At 35.5% G+C, this 18,876-nt stretch overlaps 2 protein-coding genes across 2 annotated transcripts; both read left to right on the top strand.

The window, feature by feature from the left end:
- The first annotated feature begins 1,141 nt into the window (after positions 1–1,141).
- On the top strand, positions 1,142–5,853 carry LOC18611270 (casein kinase II subunit alpha-2-like). Its single transcript, XM_007047431.3, has 10 exons — positions 1,142–1,549; positions 1,823–1,952; positions 2,044–2,238; positions 2,926–3,083; positions 4,028–4,118; positions 4,562–4,627; positions 4,911–4,993; positions 5,079–5,142; positions 5,234–5,302; positions 5,480–5,853. Exons 1-10 carry the CDS (start codon positions 1,176–1,178, stop codon positions 5,534–5,536), a joined length of 1,287 nt encoding a protein of 428 aa, XP_007047493.3. The 5' UTR covers positions 1,142–1,175; the 3' UTR covers positions 5,537–5,853.
- A 10,309-nt stretch (positions 5,854–16,162) lies between these two features.
- Positions 16,163–18,523, top strand: LOC18611271 (putative N-acetyltransferase HLS1). The gene is made up of 3 exons (XM_007047436.3): positions 16,163–16,851; positions 16,970–17,142; positions 17,253–18,523. Exons 1-3 carry the CDS (start codon positions 16,669–16,671, stop codon positions 18,118–18,120), a joined length of 1,224 nt encoding a protein of 407 aa, XP_007047498.1. The 5' UTR covers positions 16,163–16,668; the 3' UTR covers positions 18,121–18,523.
- The last annotated feature ends 353 nt before the right edge of the window (positions 18,524–18,876 follow it).

The following is an 18,876-nucleotide window of genomic DNA, read 5'->3' on the forward strand; positions in this document are numbered from 1 at the left end:
GTAATAATTGTAAACATTTCACACTCAAAAAGTAAGATTCAAAATTTTTTTAATTAAATATAATAATAAATATATACATCCATTATTTAAAAAAATAAATGTAATTCTTTTTCTGTAAATATATCTAAAAAATATTGGTGTGGATTTGCTTTCATTTGTGATGCGTCAACTCATTTTAACGAGTTCAAAATTATATGTAATTTTGGTAAGCTAAACACAAAATTATAATTTATTTTTATCGACATAAATGTGTATTTTCTTAACTTCAAATTTAAGTGTGATTGTGAAGGGAGGAATATATATATGTGTGTACATATATATATATATATATAATAAAAAAGCTGGTTATTGATGTTGAGTTCCTCGAGCTTGAAAAAAATAAAGACAAAAGGAGCTGCCTGACGGATGTGTAATTGATTTTGATTTTCCAGTTATGGCTTTATGCCTTGATATTAAAATAGTGACTTTCCTTTATATAGAAGTTATTGTCTGGAATGAAGTACTCTACTTTATGGACAATAAGTGGAAAAAACAAAGTCATGAAACCATAAGCTTTCCGCCTACAAGGTTGAACTGAAATACAAATCCGTGCATGGGTTTCCACATCTAATCCAAGACATTACAAAGAAAAGAAGAAAGGATTTCTCACCATTTTATTTATTTTTTTAGTTGCAATAGCGTGGCATTAGGTTTCATTTCTATTCAAATCCTTCGTATTCTATATCAAGCTTAACGTTTCAAAAGGAAATAGGTAAAATGTTTTTAAAATATTTCTAAAATTCTCACATCAGGTAAATAGAAGAATCCTAAGCAACTTATAAGCGATAATGTTATACATCCCATTGATTAGTTTTTTGAGAGAAAATAATGGCGTAACGCTCTAAAGTCTCTAACTAATTAAACAGTTTTTTTTTAACGTCATTATTACTAAAATTCATCTTTTTGGGTCAAATGGGTTGGGCTTTAAATTGGCTGATCGATCCAATCAAATTTTCTAGTCCAGACCTTCAAAACCTATAGTATAGCGATTAGCGGAGGTCACACCTATACGGTCCGGTTTCATCGAGCTAGATAAAAACGCTGTCGTTTCATTTCAGAAAGAAAAAAAAGAGGGCAAGTGTTCTAAACCCGGCAGCTGCTAAAAAAGAGGGCAATTGTGTGAAGCCAAGCTGTAAATGGCCATAAGGCCCTTGAATTTCACAACAATCTCTCTTCACCACCATCGCCACCGTCTCCACCTTTCTCTCCTCTTCTTCCCTTCTCCTATCTCCTCCTCCGCTTCCCCCCTTTCTCCTCCCTCCTCCTCTCCCCTTTCATTCATCCGCGGAGTCGCCTCCAAAACCTTCTCCGGTCCCCTCTCTCAACACCAACAAAAACAGAAAAAAGACCTTTTGTTGAGAGAGCTAAAAGAAACCGAAACCCTGGCTCAAAAGATCGGCAAATCTATTAGGCGCCCCGGCGCCCCTTCTAAGTCTAGGGTTTACTCCGATGTCAACGTTGTTCGTCCTAAAGAATACTGGGACTACGAGTCCCTCACCGTCCAATGGGGGTATTCTTCTTTCTATTTCTATCTACTATATTTATACGTATTTGTATCCGTATCTTGTTTTCTTTGTGTTTTTTTTTTTTTGTTTTGATAATTTTAGTTTAGTTAGTTACCGCTGTTTGGTTCTTATGAATTTGAATCTTAGGGTTTTTATTTGAACTTTTTATATTTGGCTTGAAAATTAGGTTAAACTTAATTGTTGGCTGAAAGATCATAAAAAGAAGAAAAGAAGTAAAAATTTGATTGATTGATTCATTTGAAGTACTGTTTTAGCAGGGAACAGGATGATTACGAGGTGGTGAGGAAAGTTGGCAGAGGGAAATACAGCGAGGTTTTTGAGGGTGTTCACTGTACCGATAACGAGAAATGTATCATCAAGATTCTCAAACCAGTCAAGAAGAAGAAGGTTTGTTCTTGGTGGCATTGCAGTACTTCAATTGATTTATCTTTGTGTTCTTCTGACTCGGTTTGATTAAAAATGACTCTTTGGGATGCAGATTAAGAGGGAGATTAAGATACTGCAGAATCTTTGTGGAGGGCCCAATATTGTGAAGTTGCTGGATATAGTTAGGGATCAGCAATCGAAGACTCCAAGTCTTATATTTGAATATGTGAATAATACGGATTTTAAAGTGCTTTATCCTACACTGTCAGATTATGATATTCGATATTATATCTACGAACTTTTGAAGGCAAGTAGACTTTTGCCTTGCTGCTTTAATTCTTCATTATGCTTATTGGGTTTGAAATGAAATGCATATTTGTTGGGTTAAAATCATGTCTCTATTTTCCTCATAGTTCTCATTCCAATGAAGTTTTGAGTTCAAACCTAGGTGATTAGTTTAGGGTTCATGGTGAGAGGTAAGAGATGCTTTTCTTTGGTTCTGGAACATACGTGCCATAGATTGGAAGTAAAAGCAATTGGATGACCTGGTTAAATGGGATTACTGAGGTTTTATTACACATAGATTGTGTTTTTGAGTAATTATGAATATACATCGGCAATGTCAGGATGCTGTCATATCATTATTTTAAGGCCTAAACTATTTCCTGTTGTGGTTGATGTCTAAAACAATTAAATTCATGGTTGGATGCTATTCTACTCATGATGATTGAAAGATTGCATAAGGTGCTTGTCGTAGTATATTCTAATAATTGCTATTCTTTCATACTAATTTCTAGTGATGTAGTCATGACATTTTTAACTTTAGGTGATGTTTGTGTATGTTTATTTGCCATGGATTCCTAAAATATCGATATCTCTAGATTTCTTTTATAAGATAGCTCTGCCTGGGATGTGAATTTTGATACTTTTTCTCTTTTCTTTGGAAAGAAAAAAGATTTTCAATCATTTAAGTATTGCAAGTCTTTATTTTTAGGCATTGGATTATTGCCACTCACAAGGTATTATGCACCGAGATGTGAAGCCCCATAATGTGATGATTGATCATGAGCAGCGGAAACTTCGTCTTATTGATTGGGGCCTTGCAGAGTTTTATCATCCAGGGAAAGAATACAATGTTCGTGTTGCTTCAAGGTTTGTTTCCCAGTTGGCATTTTGTCTTTAAAGTTCTCAATTGTTCATTTAGCCATATTTTTTTTTGTCTCCTTTTCTAAGAATCTGTTTTAGTCCACATCCTTTTGCTTACATCAGTTGCTCATCTGTCTTAAATGTTCGAGCATTATCAAAAGTACCTGCTTATGTTGTAGCATTTTTGAACTAGAAAGCTGACTTCTAGAGACGGCAATGGAAGTTGATTTACAGATTTATGGTAACTGATGTGTTACCCTAAATTATGTAATGAAAATTTTGCTTCCTACAGTTAGTAGACTTTGAAGATAAAAAGCTTTTTCACTTGCTAATTTACAGTGTTTTTCAACTTCATTCAACACAGCTGGGAAACATAAGGCTACATTAGATATGACGCAGGTCTAGAATAAGAGAACTGGGTGAAGCTTAGTGCTTGTTATTGTAGCTTGTAGTTTAAAAATTAGAGTTGAATAGCAGAGGGTAAGGAGGCTAGAAGCATTCAGCAAAACATGCATTCCTTAGTGCATCTTGCAATTGGTTTGAGGGAAAAAATTATAATTATGCTAATATAATGTGATACTGAAAATTTTGAAATAAAAGAAGTTAGAAGAAGAAATATAGGGAAGTCAAGACTTAGTATGTGTGGGATAAAACAGAAAAAGGGTGGAGAAGGTGGGGGGGAGTTCCTCTTAGGAGCAGTAGAGTACATTATATTTTATAGAACTTTGTGTTGCTTATTCTGACAATATGTTAGCTTAAGGGTTTTATTGCATATTAAAAAGGATGCTTTTTAGTGGATGTCATAGTGTCACTGACAACTCTCATTACCATATTCTGCAAATCTATCAACTTGTGCTTTTTCAGAATTAAGGTTTTTTGGTATCTAAATATTACCCCTCCTTTAATTTGTTACCTTTTTTTTCCTTAATCATTTCATGTCTGGTTTGCAGATATTTTAAAGGTCCTGAACTTCTAGTTGATTTGCAAGACTACGATTACTCTTTAGACTTGTGGAGCCTTGGTTGTATGTTTGCTGGAATGGTGAGTACTATCTTTGGATTATTTTACCTCTTTAGGCATGGATCACTTCTTCAAAGAGGTAGGCTTTCATAGTACTTACCCTGGCACTTCATATATCAATTTCTCCTCATGTACATTTGTGGTGTTATGCAAGTAGACCTGGAAATGTCTTTTGGAAAGACTGATCTTCATGAAGTCTCAGCTCCAAAAGGCGCCCTCAATATATAGTCATTGGCAATAATGCAAATGGACTCTGTTTTTCTCTGGACCCTTTGAACGTTCAAATTTTAGTGTCCTACATTTTTATGGGGTAGAATATCACCATTAGATGAGTGTATCTTGATCTGCTTGCATATTCATCCATGGGTGGCAGATAGCAGAGGAGGATTGAAATTTGATATAACGCCAAGGTATTCGATGCTCTCTCTGTTGAGATGCTTATTTTTGAGGGTTGTGCTGTACAGATATTCCGAAAGGAGCCATTCTTCTACGGGCATGATAATTATGATCAACTGGTCAAGATTGCCAAGGTATGTGGACTTGTGGATGTTTCAAGTAACAGTGAACTGACAGAATTGTATTCTACTGTGTACATCCTTATCTTGTACTGACATTATTTTGTTGTTGAGGCTTGCTTAGAAGTTCTCTTCCTCTTCATGATTGTAATCTGGTGCTGTTTTTGAAGAAATACCATGCTACTATTGTGCATCATTGATGCCTTGGAGAGAGAGTCCTTTCACTAAGTGTTTAAAACTGGATTTATTTAGGAATAAATATAAGGTTATTAAATATTTTCCTCTTTTGCTGCTTTAGGTTCTCGGGACAGATGAATTAAATGCTTATCTGAATAAGTACCGCATAGAATTGGATCCACATCTTGCGGCCCTTGTCGGGAGGTTGGTAATATAATTTATTAGTCAGATTGATGATACAGAAGTACAGTTAATTCCAGCTGAGAAACATCTTCTATTCTTGATTCAGGCACAGTCGCAAACCATGGTCAAAGTTCATTAATGTTGACAATCAACATCTGGCGTTACCTGAGGTAGTATAACTAGCCATCTGTATCTACAATTTTGAATGTTCTCTCTGTATTACATTCCATCTTTAATGTATACTTTTATTTGTTTTGTAAGGCTGTTGACTTCCTTGATAAGTTGCTTCGATATGATCATCAAGAAAGGCCAACTGCTAAAGAAGCAATGGTAAACTCCTGATCTTTATGAACCTATTGAAGAACACCCCCAGAATTTTGTTGGTCACAACTTGCAGATATTTTTTCATCCATTCAATTTTCCGTGTTATGTGCATCTAAAGATACCTATTGCCCTTAAAACTCGATAACAAAGTTTCCTAATTAAAATTATTTCATTCTCATGCAGGCTCATCCTTACTTCTATCCAATTAGAAATGCTGAAAGCAGCAGAACTCGTACCTAGCATTGCCAAATCCATGATGCCGTCAAGACATGGCCATCTTCTTTGTGCTTGGTTGGATCCTGGCTTTGTAGTCTGACTGAAGATTTTAATGTCGGTGGTTGAGCTTGAAGTTAGAAGTCTTTCAATGTTCTTTTGTGATTTTCGTTTCTCTCCGAAGGGAAATGTTATTTTACTCTGACGTTCATATTTGTCCAACTATTGCTGATAATCCTCTGTGTGTTCTTCAGATGGGAAACAATTCTTAAATCTGATTGCAGTGTGCTCCTTACTACTGGACCACAGATCTGATCTTTGGTCTCAGATTTACCATGCTTTCATCCTGTCTCTGTTTCTTTTTCCTTTTGTGCGTTCCTTTGGTTTTTACTAGTTGTTAGCTCATTGCTTCCGGTCCATTGGATATATGAGGGGCCGCCGCCATTTCTAGCCCAGTGTTTGGAATTTTCTTTTAGAAGGAAAGGTTTTATGGTCGTAATTGATGGAGTATTGTAGTTTTTAACTTAAAATACGTTTATAAGTCTACTTATATGTTGGTTTTTACATAAAAAGTGCGACTATTCTCACCCTTCTTCCCCTCATTTCTTTGTCCTCCTAGTTCCTAAATAAAGGCTGGGTCAACTAAGACTACTCGTTGTCATTGAAAATTGGTGCCGGTCAGGGGTGTGGCGGCTCTAATTAACCTTATAGAGATTTTTAAGTTAAGAGCCGATAGTAACAAAATGTTCATTTAAAAACCATTAAGTGAATTGAATGGTTACACAGTTCGTTGAGTTTTAATGTCTTCCATTATCCATGGAACCAAAATCAAATCTATTTCTTTACTAGTGAATCTATTTTCGTCACTTGATCGTAGATGTGTTTAAAGTTTAGTTAGATTTTCTCTAAAAATATAAAGTTAGACGTGTTGAAATCAGGCTATGGAACACATGCAATAAATACATGGAGGCCATATGAATACGTAACTTTGAACCATGACCGGGTCATTATCATCATCTCTATATTTTCATTTGATTTTGCTGCAAGTCCTGCTGGTCTCCCGGGTTTTGAATGATATCCCGCAAAAGAAATTGAATGAAATGATGAACAAATGGGAAAAACTCCTATGTAACGGAAGCTCTGAAAACCCGACGAAAATCCGATTTTTCTTGCGTAAACCCCCAACTTTAATTGCTCACATTTTCGCACACAACAATCTTTGTTGTCCTTTGGTGAAACAGCGAAATTCGGTTTCCTTTTAGGATGTTGGGTCGGCAACGGCGGCAACCAGCCGTTGGAGGTTTTCCCTTGAATTCCGGAACTCACAACGGCCAAGCTAGCTTTGCTTTTTTGCTCAACAACAACATTTTCCAACAACTCGGCAAACGTTATCCGTTTGGTCTTTGCGATTGCCTTTTTCCCTAGCTGACCCTCTCGCCTCTACCATTTGGTCACACTCGTACTCTTCGCCTTATCCATTCCATCATTCTTAACAAGACGTTAACCTTCTACTCCAAAAGTCAACAAGAATGAAGCATACATAGTTTCTTCTTCCTTCTTTCTTTTTATCCCACGAATTTCCAAATACATTTCATACAATTACGGAATGCTTAATATGCAGACCGTAGAATAAAGAAACTGAAAGCAAAATAAGATGAGGAATAACTTTTTGAGAATGTTCGAAGAAGGCATTATCCCATGATTTTATTATTATCTTCAACAAAGAGAAAAAAAAACAAAGTACAAATTTCCTTTTTGGGTTTAGAAAGGGGAAGTAGAGAAGGAAGGAGGAAGGGTTGACCTTTTTTTAAAATAACAAGGATCCCCACACCCCACCCCTCCCCTCCCCTCCCCTCCCTCCCGCCAAGTTATGGATAGTGAAAAGACAAAAACTATTACCCAAATTTAGTTTAAGGGCAAGTGTCCATTGCTTCTGCCCTTTTGTATTGCTTTTCATGGCTCTTTTATTCTCTACTAGGCCTCTGTCCCTTCCCCATATGACTGTTCTTAGGTCCTATAATTCCACCAGCTTAAGGCATGTGTCCCAAAGGTTTTTTTTTTTTCAGTGTATAAATAAATAACTAAATAAATCTCACGAAATATCTTTAAAGCCTATGGATCATTTGATCATGATCACCTAGAAAGCCTGTCTTACACGCGCCTGAAATGAGGGTAGCGATTAAAGGTGCAACATATATGTAATAATTGGGTACAAATTTAGGGCATAGGAATCCCAAAAGCGTACCTCCTTTTGGGACATCTGGCATATAATCCACTATAGGGGACCGGTGTACAGGGGGACCACTCCACCTCTTGTTATCACTACCATGGCTAACAAATTTAGGGATTTTGATTCAATTGGGGTCGATTGTCCACCCTTATATCTTTCTACAGACACTCCTACTGGTAGCTTTCAATGAATATTTTCTATAGTTACCAAAATTTAGTTACAAGCACTTTGTAAAATTTATAATGATAAATTATGTTGGTTAGGTTCTTTAGATATTTTTTAAACACATATATCCAACACATATTCAATAAATATGAAAATGACTTTGTGTATAATACAAAGTCGCGTTCGGAATTTATTTATAAATTCGAATAACATAAATAAAAAAAAGTAACTGATAAAATGTATGTGTACTAACATTATTCATATACACATCCGCTCTATTGATATTTTCAAATAATCTCAACGAACAAAATTTATTACTTTTATTTGTACACATAAAACATCTTGTCCCATCCTTCAACATTTACCTATCAAGTTTATAATAAAATATTGCAAAGATCTAATTTAATTGGGGTAGGAGGAATTCAAAAGCTCATACTTCCTTTTCTGTTAATTTTGTGCATGTCAACATCTGTTAAGATCCTTCTGCTAGCAAGTTGTTTTATAACAAAGTTAAGATGTGACACATTTATGAAATGCAAGCGTATATACATATACATATAATTTTATATATAAATTCGTAACAAATTGTTATTTATTTATTTAAATCTCAAGTGTGGGAGGTACACCTTTTCTTCCTGGACACCCAAGATTAACTAACCAATCCTGAAAGTGACCTTTAAGGGTTCAGAAACTTCAGCTGAGTCCATTGCAGTTCAATCCTGCCTGTACTCATCGCTTTGTTTAAATAGCTTAAAAAATTTAGTAACTACTACACTTGTTTGAATGCATCCTAGCTGCTGTCATTGGCCATTGGCCACCACATCATTCATGGCATGGCATGCATGGACATAATATGAAACATGCATGGGCATGATGGGGTGGATGATGATGTGATGGTGATGGTGATGGGAACTGAACGGCGATGTGGCAGGTCCTCTGAATTTGTTCTTATCTCTTATCATAGCCCCCGCTCCGCCTCCCCATGCTTTCAGTTTCAGGACCTTTTGTCTTTTTATAATACAGGTGAGGAACGTACAAAATAGGATGCATAGCCATGTATTTTTTACTTTATATATATATATAGTTGTAGTAGTGTATATCTAATATGAGGGGTACTTTTGTACTTTAAGTATTTCCCATTTGATTTTTTCTTTTTATTTTGATGGTTAAAATAAAAAATGAAAAAACCCTAAGACTACCCCCCTAAATCCCAGTATACACAAAAGTGAAAATCCACAGTTGTTACCTGTCACTAAATGGAGGATACTGGTTAAGTCATTGTCAAAATTTGGCTTTACCAAAAGTTAGGCTTACCATTTTTTTTCCCCTCACCGGTTGTTTTTATTAGGATAAACTTAATTGGACCGACTATCCCTTCAAAGTTTTTCCTCTTTTCGACATTAACATGCTCCTCATGGTACAATTTTGATCAAATAAACTTTAAATTTAAAGGTGTAATTAATCTGGGTTCTTGCCAAAGGTTAGCAATGGCAACAGAGTCTTGTAAATCTCATATTAATTCTTTTTTTTCCTTGTTCTTTTATGTAGAAAAAGAAAATAAAAGAGATAATGAGTGGTTGAACTTATTCAAACAAAGTTATAATGATGAATGCCATCTTAAATGGTAAAGACGGGCAGAGTTTGAGCAGAGACTTTGATTTTAATCGTAATATTTCCTCTTGTATGAACACAAAGAAGATTATTGCTTTCAAAAAACTTCTATCACCATCAAAAAATGAATCTAAAGGATCGAATTATATAAATGTGGCCGACATGTAAATATCTTTTTTTGACTTTCATCTTTGATTTATGGGAATCGAACACCGGAACCTATGATTTAATTTGGGGTGATAGAAAAGGAGTTGATCTCTGTCTATGCTTTCTCATACAGGTTACTGCTTCTGAAAGGATATACTTGTAGTTCTGTACGATGTGTTAATATATGGTTTAAGGTTTTGGTCCTGTCCTCATCGTCCCGAAACAAAACCTTGAGCTTTGTTTCTAGATTTCCTCGTGCGCCAATATTGTCTCTTCAAACTTGGAAACACTGTCGAGTCAATTCATTATATATAATGAGAAATCGCACTAGGAATATTAGTTGAACAGTGAATATCCCACAATCTCTTGGGATGGACATAAATGTTTGTATGTTTTTTTTTTCTTGTAGGATCTCCAATTGCAAAAAAGAAGTGAAGACCAAATGTTGCTTGAATGATTAGCATCGTCATGTACAGGAACAAATATAAATGTACAACGTGGAGCCAGGGTTCAAACAACTTGCTCATTCGAAGAAAGTTGGTTTCTTTTTCTTCTTACTTTTGTTTTGGGAATGATAATAAGCCAACATGATGGCTAATTAACAAGACCATATAAAGATAGTGCAATGCAAAAGCGAACATGCGTTTACATTATATGTATATACTAGCTAGATGTGATCTCTTTTTCATTTTTTTTTTCTTTGGGGGTATTGATACGTGTGTGTGAAAGAGTGATCGAGTTTTGGCTTGGAGGGTCAAGATTTGATTCCCAAAAGGAACAATATCTTTTTCATTGTAAAGTCCCATCTTGTTCTTTGCATGGATTTACTTGGAACAATATCGTCCAAAAAAAAACACTGGGTAAACTTTATAAATTATACTAATATATAAATGAGTATGAAACAAAAATATATGGACGGTTGTGATTTTGTCTTCATGCTGACTTTACTAGTCAAATGCATGTTCCCAACGTGTCACCATAACGTGATTATATGAAAGGTCATTTCAAGGGACTATATATATAATTGGGGGATACAAATATTATATAGTATGCATATGAAAATGGAAATGTTAGCAAGGGAAAGGAAGGGATGGGTCATGGGGCAAACTTGGCACGTCTCAATGAGGGGACATGGTGCATAATCTTGGGGATTCGGCCGAGCCAGGGCCGCACCCTGGTGTCGGACTCTTGGCATACAAATTGCTCAAAACCAAACAAAATAACAATTTGAGAGAAATGACAGCTCCTCAGGCCTCTCCCAAATACGTCCCCCCACCCCAAAACCCACCCACCTATCTCTGACCTTTGTCTCCCTCCCCTGCTAAGTACCCCAACATTCAAAGCTGTCCTCCAATTTAACAATTGGACATGCCCAAGGGCATTTCCGTCTTCAAACCTTCCAAATATGGTATCTATTTTCGAATAATTTTACTATTCATGGCAAGTTATTACAAGCCTATGAGCCCTAATAAATAGCTTCTCGACTTATTCATTTTTCAAATCTCACTTCCAAATTTAGAATCATACAACTCCCAAACTAGCTGACTAGAACCAAAATATATTGTCTAGAAAACACAAAATTAAGAGAGCGGAGTTAATAATAGAATGAGAATATATTATAAAGCTGAAATCAATGTTTTATAGTTAATAGTATATGGTTTCATATGGTAGGTCTTTTGTAGGTCATTATAGAGGCTTATGAGGTCAAGCTTCTATTATGTCACCGACCCTAAAAACATGTAACGAGAAGGGAACAAGGGTCTGATTTCAGGTCTTTGATTTGGGCTTAAAATATTAGCAAAATCCACACCTTTGCGACCAGAATATATCACTTCTGTTTTCTGCCCAGGTCAAAATTTGAAGGTCTCGATGACAAAAAAACCTAGGTCGAGCTGGAGCGGGAGCCTGCCCGAGTCATCATCACCTTTGTATTTTATTATTAAGTAATGAATCGCAATCTACAAATATATAGCAAATTAAGACGAGGGTGACAAGAAAAGGGCACCAAACTCCATCCATATCCTTCCTCGAGCCACACCATCCCAATAACTTTTACTATTTTTTCTTTGAAAATGGTTGGTGGTCAACTTGCTTAACCCCCACTTTCCAACTGTCTTAATCATTTTTTAATCAACCCATTAGCAAGCTTGTTATCCCTTCGTTCCCATCAGACAAGACAATTTGGAAGATAATGGGTAAACATGTTGGCTACTTGTTAATTTCTTTTCTAATCCATGTTTGGTTTCCCACAATGCACGAGGATTTCAAATTATTAGACGCGATTATCATCTAAAAACCTAGCTAGTTACAAGAGACATCGGGTTAAAAAATTAAAAAAAAAAAAAAAACAAAAGGAAAACAATAAGAGACATTGCCTAATATGAGGATTTCATGTTACAAGTTTGGCCTACAATGTTAGTTGTGCTTTGAAATACTTGGCCATTAATTAGTATATGATGAGGTTAAAAGATCCGTACGGAGGCATAAACTAGATAACATAAGAGAGGGAACAAGATCCCTGCAATTATCATTCCGAGGAAATTGTTTTGGCATTTGTCACTAACTGTTTTTTTTTTTACATCGAAGGTGAAACATATTAACATGATACACGTCGAGGATCATATTCTTTCTAACCAAATTACATGAATTTTATAAAAATTTGACATCATACATGAGATATCCTAATCTTGGTATTAGGGTTTTGTGGTCCTGATTGGGCTTTAAACCCTAGTCATATGGAACATAGCTAGGTATTTCGATCCATTATCGACCTAATCAATCTTTTTTATGTTTCTAAATCTTGACCGAGGAAGAAAATGTGGAACAAAAGCCAAAAACTTCGCGAGAATCATGTGTTTTTATTATGCTAATCATGTACATCAGCTCTTTCGTCATCACAGTTAAGCATAATTCTTGTTAAAATCGACTCATAATTAAGTAAGATTCCGAACCATTTCTTGAATAGAGGGCCGGGGGGGAGAGACGATTCCTCCCTCAAGAATTATTCCCTACTCAGTCAACAAATTAGGGTCTAATGCTTTTTCATTAACTATAGATTAGAAATCACAGCAAATATCTCCTTTTGATTCCAAATCTAATGATCGTTTAGACAAAGAATAATATTGATCAGATAAATGTTGGTGGATTCTTAGGATCACACACAATTTTCGAATAAGGATTAATAAAATCATGAGCAAGAGCAAGAATCTCATCATCACTTCTATATTTCATTGCCACTTTATATATTCTAGACCCAATATTTATCCAAGAAAAAAAAATAAGTATATATACTTAATATTCTTACCAAATTTGACCACCGATCATTTGAAAGAGCTGTTGCCTTCTTAATTAAATCCCTTTCAATGTTTCTGTGTTTGTTTTTAGTTATAACACTTCCAAACTTTTTCACCAAATTTAGCTAATTAATTAATGATTTTATGTGTAAACGCATGTATGTGTTTGCCTGTACATGTGCATGTGTATGAAATTAATGTTTATGCTAAACTGGGTGTGAACCTAGTTAACTTACATTTATAACTAAACAATATTTGTACATCTTAATGAAGTATAGTATACATCAACTAATTATAATTGTCTCCATCATGGATCATTATCATTGTCATTTTCACCATCATTGGCAACACCACTATCAATTTTAACACGTTAGTGTCATCCCTGATTTCATTAGTATCATCATTCTAATTTCATTATTCTCTTTGTCATTGTCACCGTAGTCACCTTCTTCGATTTAATTTTTCTCCTTTAATGGTTTAAATCACTTACCATACAAATTTTAAATTCAAGGTTAGCACTACCTAGCTAATTTAATAATATTTGTTGAAAGACACATTACGTTAATTTAGTCCGTTTTATAATCTATTATTATAAGCTTAAATAATAGTATATAAGACACCCTCAAATATAAAAAAACCAACCATAAATTTATAGCAGAATTAATTATGCATTATGCATCGTGCAGTGAATAATATTTAATTAAAAATGACTGAACATATATATAACAGAGTGATCTAAGATTTAAATCTTGAACTTCAAATAAGGATCAACCTTTTATTAACAAACTAGAGTTGAATTATACAGTTTTAAGAAGATGATGTTGATTTTCATATACGGAGGTGACAAAGAAATGATTTTGCTAACAACTAATTGTTTTGGTGGCATATAATTTAATTAGAAAGATAATTTTTATGGGCATTTGTCTTAAGCTAATTGGGTTTGATTAAAAAGGGAAGATGCTATCTTTGGTTTTACCTTAGTTTCATTTATTTCCGAATTAAACTAATCTAATTATGTTCGTTGTATGTCGATATTTTATTGTTATTAAAAAAATTTAAACTCAATTATTTAAATATGATACATATACATGAAATTACAATTTTCATACATGGCAGGAAGACTTTAGCTGCTCAAATAATAAAACTTTGTCTCTATGTATGTCTTATCAAGTAAGGATGATAAAAAAAACTTAAAAATGACATGAGAGGATTGTCAAGGAGACTATATATATAATATAGAGTAGTTTCTTTAATGAAAGTAGACTATTATAGTTAAGCCTAGAACACTTGACCTTTGAAACTTTTCCCATAAGCTAGCGAACTTTGCATTATGTTATGCAATATCATGGATAAAGTACAAAAAATCCTCTCTAATTTTTTCCACAATCTTAATTAAACAAAAAATTCTTAAGCAACAATAATTGCTAGTTTCCAATTGGAGAGGAGTCTAAATCACCCGCACTAATCACACACCAACTCCACCACTAACCCACGTAGATATTTCAAATGGGACCCAACAAATGTAGGGTCCCATTGTCCTACTTCCAATAAATTAATTATTAAAATTACATTAAAAAAATTTAGACCACAAGAATAAATTAAAAGAAATTTCGAAATTTGTCTATCTGCCATACTTAGGAAACTCAGTTCTAACTTCACATGACTTGTAGGTGACTTTCCTTTCATTTTGCCCCCTTCCCAAGTTTTCCTCTTAATTAAATCCTCAATGATTTTTAGGTCATTTTCAATGGGGCTATTTTCAATTATTAAGTAGTTTAAATTTGAAACGATTGGTTGGACCTTTAAACAGTTACTAAAAAAATACCAAAAATAAAATAAATTTAATGTTGAAATGATAGGGTAATAAATAATTAATCATATTGATGACGTGTCTATTTCCTTTTAGGACCCAATCATTGTCCCAACCGTTTTCGGCTCCCAATTAAAATCCCTACTTTCTCTACTCAACTAGATTGGGGTTTCGCTAACGTGTAACGCGTTCCGCCATCCACCATGCGGTTTCACCTTCGTACATCTACCCAAATTCGAATAAGTTTGTAATTTAAATATTTTAAGGTTAAAGATAAAATCAAAATTAAATAAAAATACTAGTAACCCAATCAATCAATCAAACATAAAGGATAATTATCCTTAAAAGTGACCTTTGATTATGTCCTATGTGATATAATCAGATAAAATATCATATTATTACCCTTTGGATAAAGGAATTTGCGAAAAGGAGCTTTGAAATTAATGTCAAGTTCCATCAAATTTATTAACTTAGGCTGTCCACAAAAAATGATAGGGCTGCATCACAGACTGAATATTCCAATTCCGGAAGATAAGCATAGACCTTTAGCATGACAGTGTGAAGAAATCTAGCTGCCCGTGAAGGGGAGCCATCATGACCGTCCATTTGGATTACGATCAAGAAAAAGAGAGATTGAAGATGCCGATGATGATGATCGGAAAAGTCACGCTACCAGTAGGATTATTATAGCTGTAGCAGTTATTCTCTTATTATTCAACCCCCTTTGATAGAGTAAAAGAAAGCCGCTTTTGCAGAGTCCAGTACAGTACGCTCTGTATTTCCATTCTGACGGCCGACTTTCCTTGGTGCATCAGCTCCCGTAACTAACGGCTCCCATCTCGCCACGTTATCACTTTTCACTTAATTGCAAAGTAAAAACACAAATTTTATTAATTAAAATTAAATGAACATGCATGAAAAATACATATTATCAGAATTTGTCACGAACAGACGAGAGTTATGTATGTTAAAAGTGGCCATGGATGGTCATGAGGATGGGATGGGTGCAGGGGGAGGGTAATGATTACAAATGGGGCCATGATGGCAACGCCTCCATTCGTAGAAATTAAATGATTACAGTGAAAAAAATAAAACGAGAAATGGAAAAAAATAAAAACCACAAGACTGCGCGCAGCCATAGCCGCCATTTCCTCTTCCACCCTTTTTGTGATGATTAATAATAAAAATTATTTTATTTTATTTTATTTACTATGCCCATTTAATTCTTTTTAATGATTACATTTGTTACAAGGTGCGAAAGAGAGAGAAACAAAAGGAAGGATATATAGACAGACAGAAAGAGAAGAGAGAAGAAGAGATAGGGACTTTTAAAAGCACTGAATTAAATAAAACAGCCAGAAGAGAAAAGGAAAGGTTTGGGGATTGTGGAGATACAGAGTAAAAAGTGTTATCTTTCAATTTTTTTCCTTTTTAAAAAAAAAAACCCCAAATAAACCGGTATTTAAAGGCAGCTCGGAACCAATTGTTTCTCTGGCAATGAACTTTTTTCAGTATTTTCTCTTAGACGAAGAAAAACCCCAAGAAACTCCAAGAAGAAGAAGCTTAGAAGCCTTTTTTTTTCATTTCCTTCTCTTCTTTGTTTTCGTCTTCTTGTGAGAGAATATACAGTTATATATATGTGTTTTTTATTTTCTCTGATATCGAAGTCTTAAGCTTTTAGCCTTTGCTGCTGTCTCCTCGCCTTTCTCTCTTATTGCTTGCTTGTTTCAGACGTCAGTCAGCCTATTTTCTAAGCTTGAAAAAGCTGAGTTTTCCACCTATATAAACCCTTCTTTCGGTTCCATTCACCTCCACACAAGAACGCCTGCTTTATCACACCCTCTCTCCCCTCTTTGCGCAATACTGAAAAAGAAAGGAGAAAAGAGAAGAAAAAGAAAAAATTATGGGAGAAGATAATCAGTGTGTCATAGTGGTAAGAGAGTTTGATCCTAGCAAAGATTTAACAAGTGTAGAAGAAGTAGAAAAAAGATGCGAAGTTGGTCCCAGCGGAAAACTCTCTCTCTTTACCGACCTCTTAGGTGACCCTATTTGCCGGGTCCGCCATTCCCCTGCTTTTCTCATGCTGGTACAACATTTTCTCTTTTGTCCCCTTTCGTTTCTTTCCTTCTCCATTACTAAAATCCCACTCTTTTTATTTTGTTTTTCTTACGTACCCTTTTTTAACATCATTTTTAATCAAGCAGGTGGCTGAATTAAGCTCAACCAAAGAGATTGTTGGGATGATTCGAGGTTGCATAAAAACCGTTACTTGTGGCAAAAAGCTCTCGCGAAATACCAAAAGTGATCCCACCAAACCCGTCCCTATTTACACCAAGCTCGCTTACATTTTAGGCCTTCGGGTCTCACCCTCTCACCGGTATGCTTTAATCTCTTTACCCAAAATGGCCCAACAAATACTAATACGTTTAAAGACCAGTGATAGGAATGATGATTTTGATTTGGGTTTGTTTTTGTTTTTTTTCTCAGGAGAATGGGAATAGGGTTAAAGCTGGTACTTAGAATGGAAGAATGGTTTACCCAAAACGGTGCTGAATATGCTTACTTAGCGACGGAAAACGACAACCAAGCTTCCGTTAATCTCTTCACAGATAAATGCGGTTATTCCAAGTTCCGTACTCCTTCTATTTTGGTTAACCCCGTGTTCGCTCACAGACTCCCCGTTTCCAACCGAGTCACCCTGATCAAGCTTCCCCCATCCGACGCTGAGTCCCTATACCGCCGCCGGTTCTCCACCACCGAGTTCTTTCCTCGCGACATTGACTCAGTGCTTAATAATAGACTTAACCTTGGAACCTTTTTGGCTGTGCCACCTGGATGTTGCTATACGCAAGAGTCGTGGTCAGGGACCGATGAGTTTTTGTCCGACCCGCCCGAGTCGTGGGCGGTTTTGAGTGTTTGGAATTGTAAGGACGCGTTCATGTTGGAAGTTCGCGGCGCGTCGAGAATGAGAAAAACGTTGGCTAAAACGACAAGGATTGTGGACAAGTTGTTGCCGTTTTTGAGGTTACCGTCGATCCCGGAAGTGTTTAGGCCGTTCGGTTTGCACTTTTTGTACGGGTTGGGAGGGGAAGGGCCACGCGCCGCGAAGTTTGTTAAAGCATTGTGTGCACACGCGCATAACTTGGCCAAAGAAGGAGGGTGCAGTGTGGTGGCGACTGAGGTGGCGAACTGTGAGCCGTTAAAAATCGGGGTCCCACATTGGAAAAGGTTATCGTGCGATGAAGATTTGTGGTGCATCAAACGGCTTGGGGAAGACTATAGTGACGGGTCTGTTGGTGACTGGACGAATTCTCCCCCTGGACTTTCCATTTTTGTAGACCCCAGAGAATTCTAAAGTCTAACCACCCGAAAACAAAAAAGAACAAGAGAAAGAAAAATCTTATAGTAATAATTTTCCTGTTATTAGGACTCTGGGAGGAGAGAAAAGAGGGAATGCCATAATAAGGGTTTGGGTGTAAGAAAGAATATGAATATCCTCTCCTTCTAGTTTTTAGATTTTTGGGTTTTGTGTTTTCTCTTGTAAATGGATGTGTTTTTGTAAGATCCTGGTGTGGCCAAACAAAGCCTTAGTTTAGACGTGGGGTTGGATATCTTTTTAGGGAATGGCCTTTTACTTATTCCAAAGTTTAAAACGGTTCTTTTGATAGGGATGAGAAATCATGTGTAATCAGAATATCCCCTTTGAAGATCAAAAGCCTTTTCCTTTTTTTATCATAACCAAAAACAAATTTCTCCAATTGACTTGTGGCCGTATAATTCTTCCTTTTTTTTCCTTTATAAAAAAAAATAATTCCGATTATATGCTTTTGATGGGGTACCCTACTACCCTTACTCTATCTTCTTTGACATTTCGTGTTTAGATTAATTGGGTTCTTAGTATTGTTTCTAATTAAGGGTGGTGGAGAACATTGGACCACACCGGCAAATTGATTCTAACAAGTATTGAAGTTTCTCTCCCTAAGCCAATATATATATATATATATATATTCAATATGACAAAATATAGTCATAATTGGGAACTTTTTGTGGATGAACTTTGGTGGTGTTGATGGATTCTTTTTCATTTGGGGTTTTTACTTTATTATAAGAT

The sequence above is a fragment of the Theobroma cacao genome, chromosome 1, assembly GCF_053813885.1.
Source record: "Theobroma cacao isolate CCN51 chromosome 1, ASM5381388v1, whole genome shotgun sequence".
In the NCBI taxonomy this organism is placed as follows: Eukaryota; Viridiplantae; Streptophyta; class Magnoliopsida; order Malvales; family Malvaceae; genus Theobroma; species Theobroma cacao.

Excerpts from the sequence above, each read along its gene's own strand:
- LOC18611270 (XM_007047431.3), top strand. The coding sequence starts at position 1,176 with ATGGCCATAAGGCCCTTGAATTTCACAACAATCTCTCTTCACCACCAT. Across the intron at positions 1,550-1,822 it reads TCCCTCACCGTCCAATGGGG|GGAACAGGATGATTACGAGG; the intron begins GTATTCTTCTTT and ends CTGTTTTAGCAG. Across the intron at positions 4,994-5,078 it reads CTTGCGGCCCTTGTCGGGAG|GCACAGTCGCAAACCATGGT; the intron begins GTTGGTAATATA and ends TTCTTGATTCAG.
- LOC18611271 (XM_007047436.3), top strand. The coding sequence starts at position 16,669 with ATGGGAGAAGATAATCAGTGTGTCATAGTGGTAAGAGAGTTTGATCCT. Across the intron at positions 16,852-16,969 it reads CCCCTGCTTTTCTCATGCTG|GTGGCTGAATTAAGCTCAAC; the intron begins GTACAACATTTT and ends TTAATCAAGCAG. Across the intron at positions 17,143-17,252 it reads CGGGTCTCACCCTCTCACCG|GAGAATGGGAATAGGGTTAA; the intron begins GTATGCTTTAAT and ends TTTTTTTCTCAG.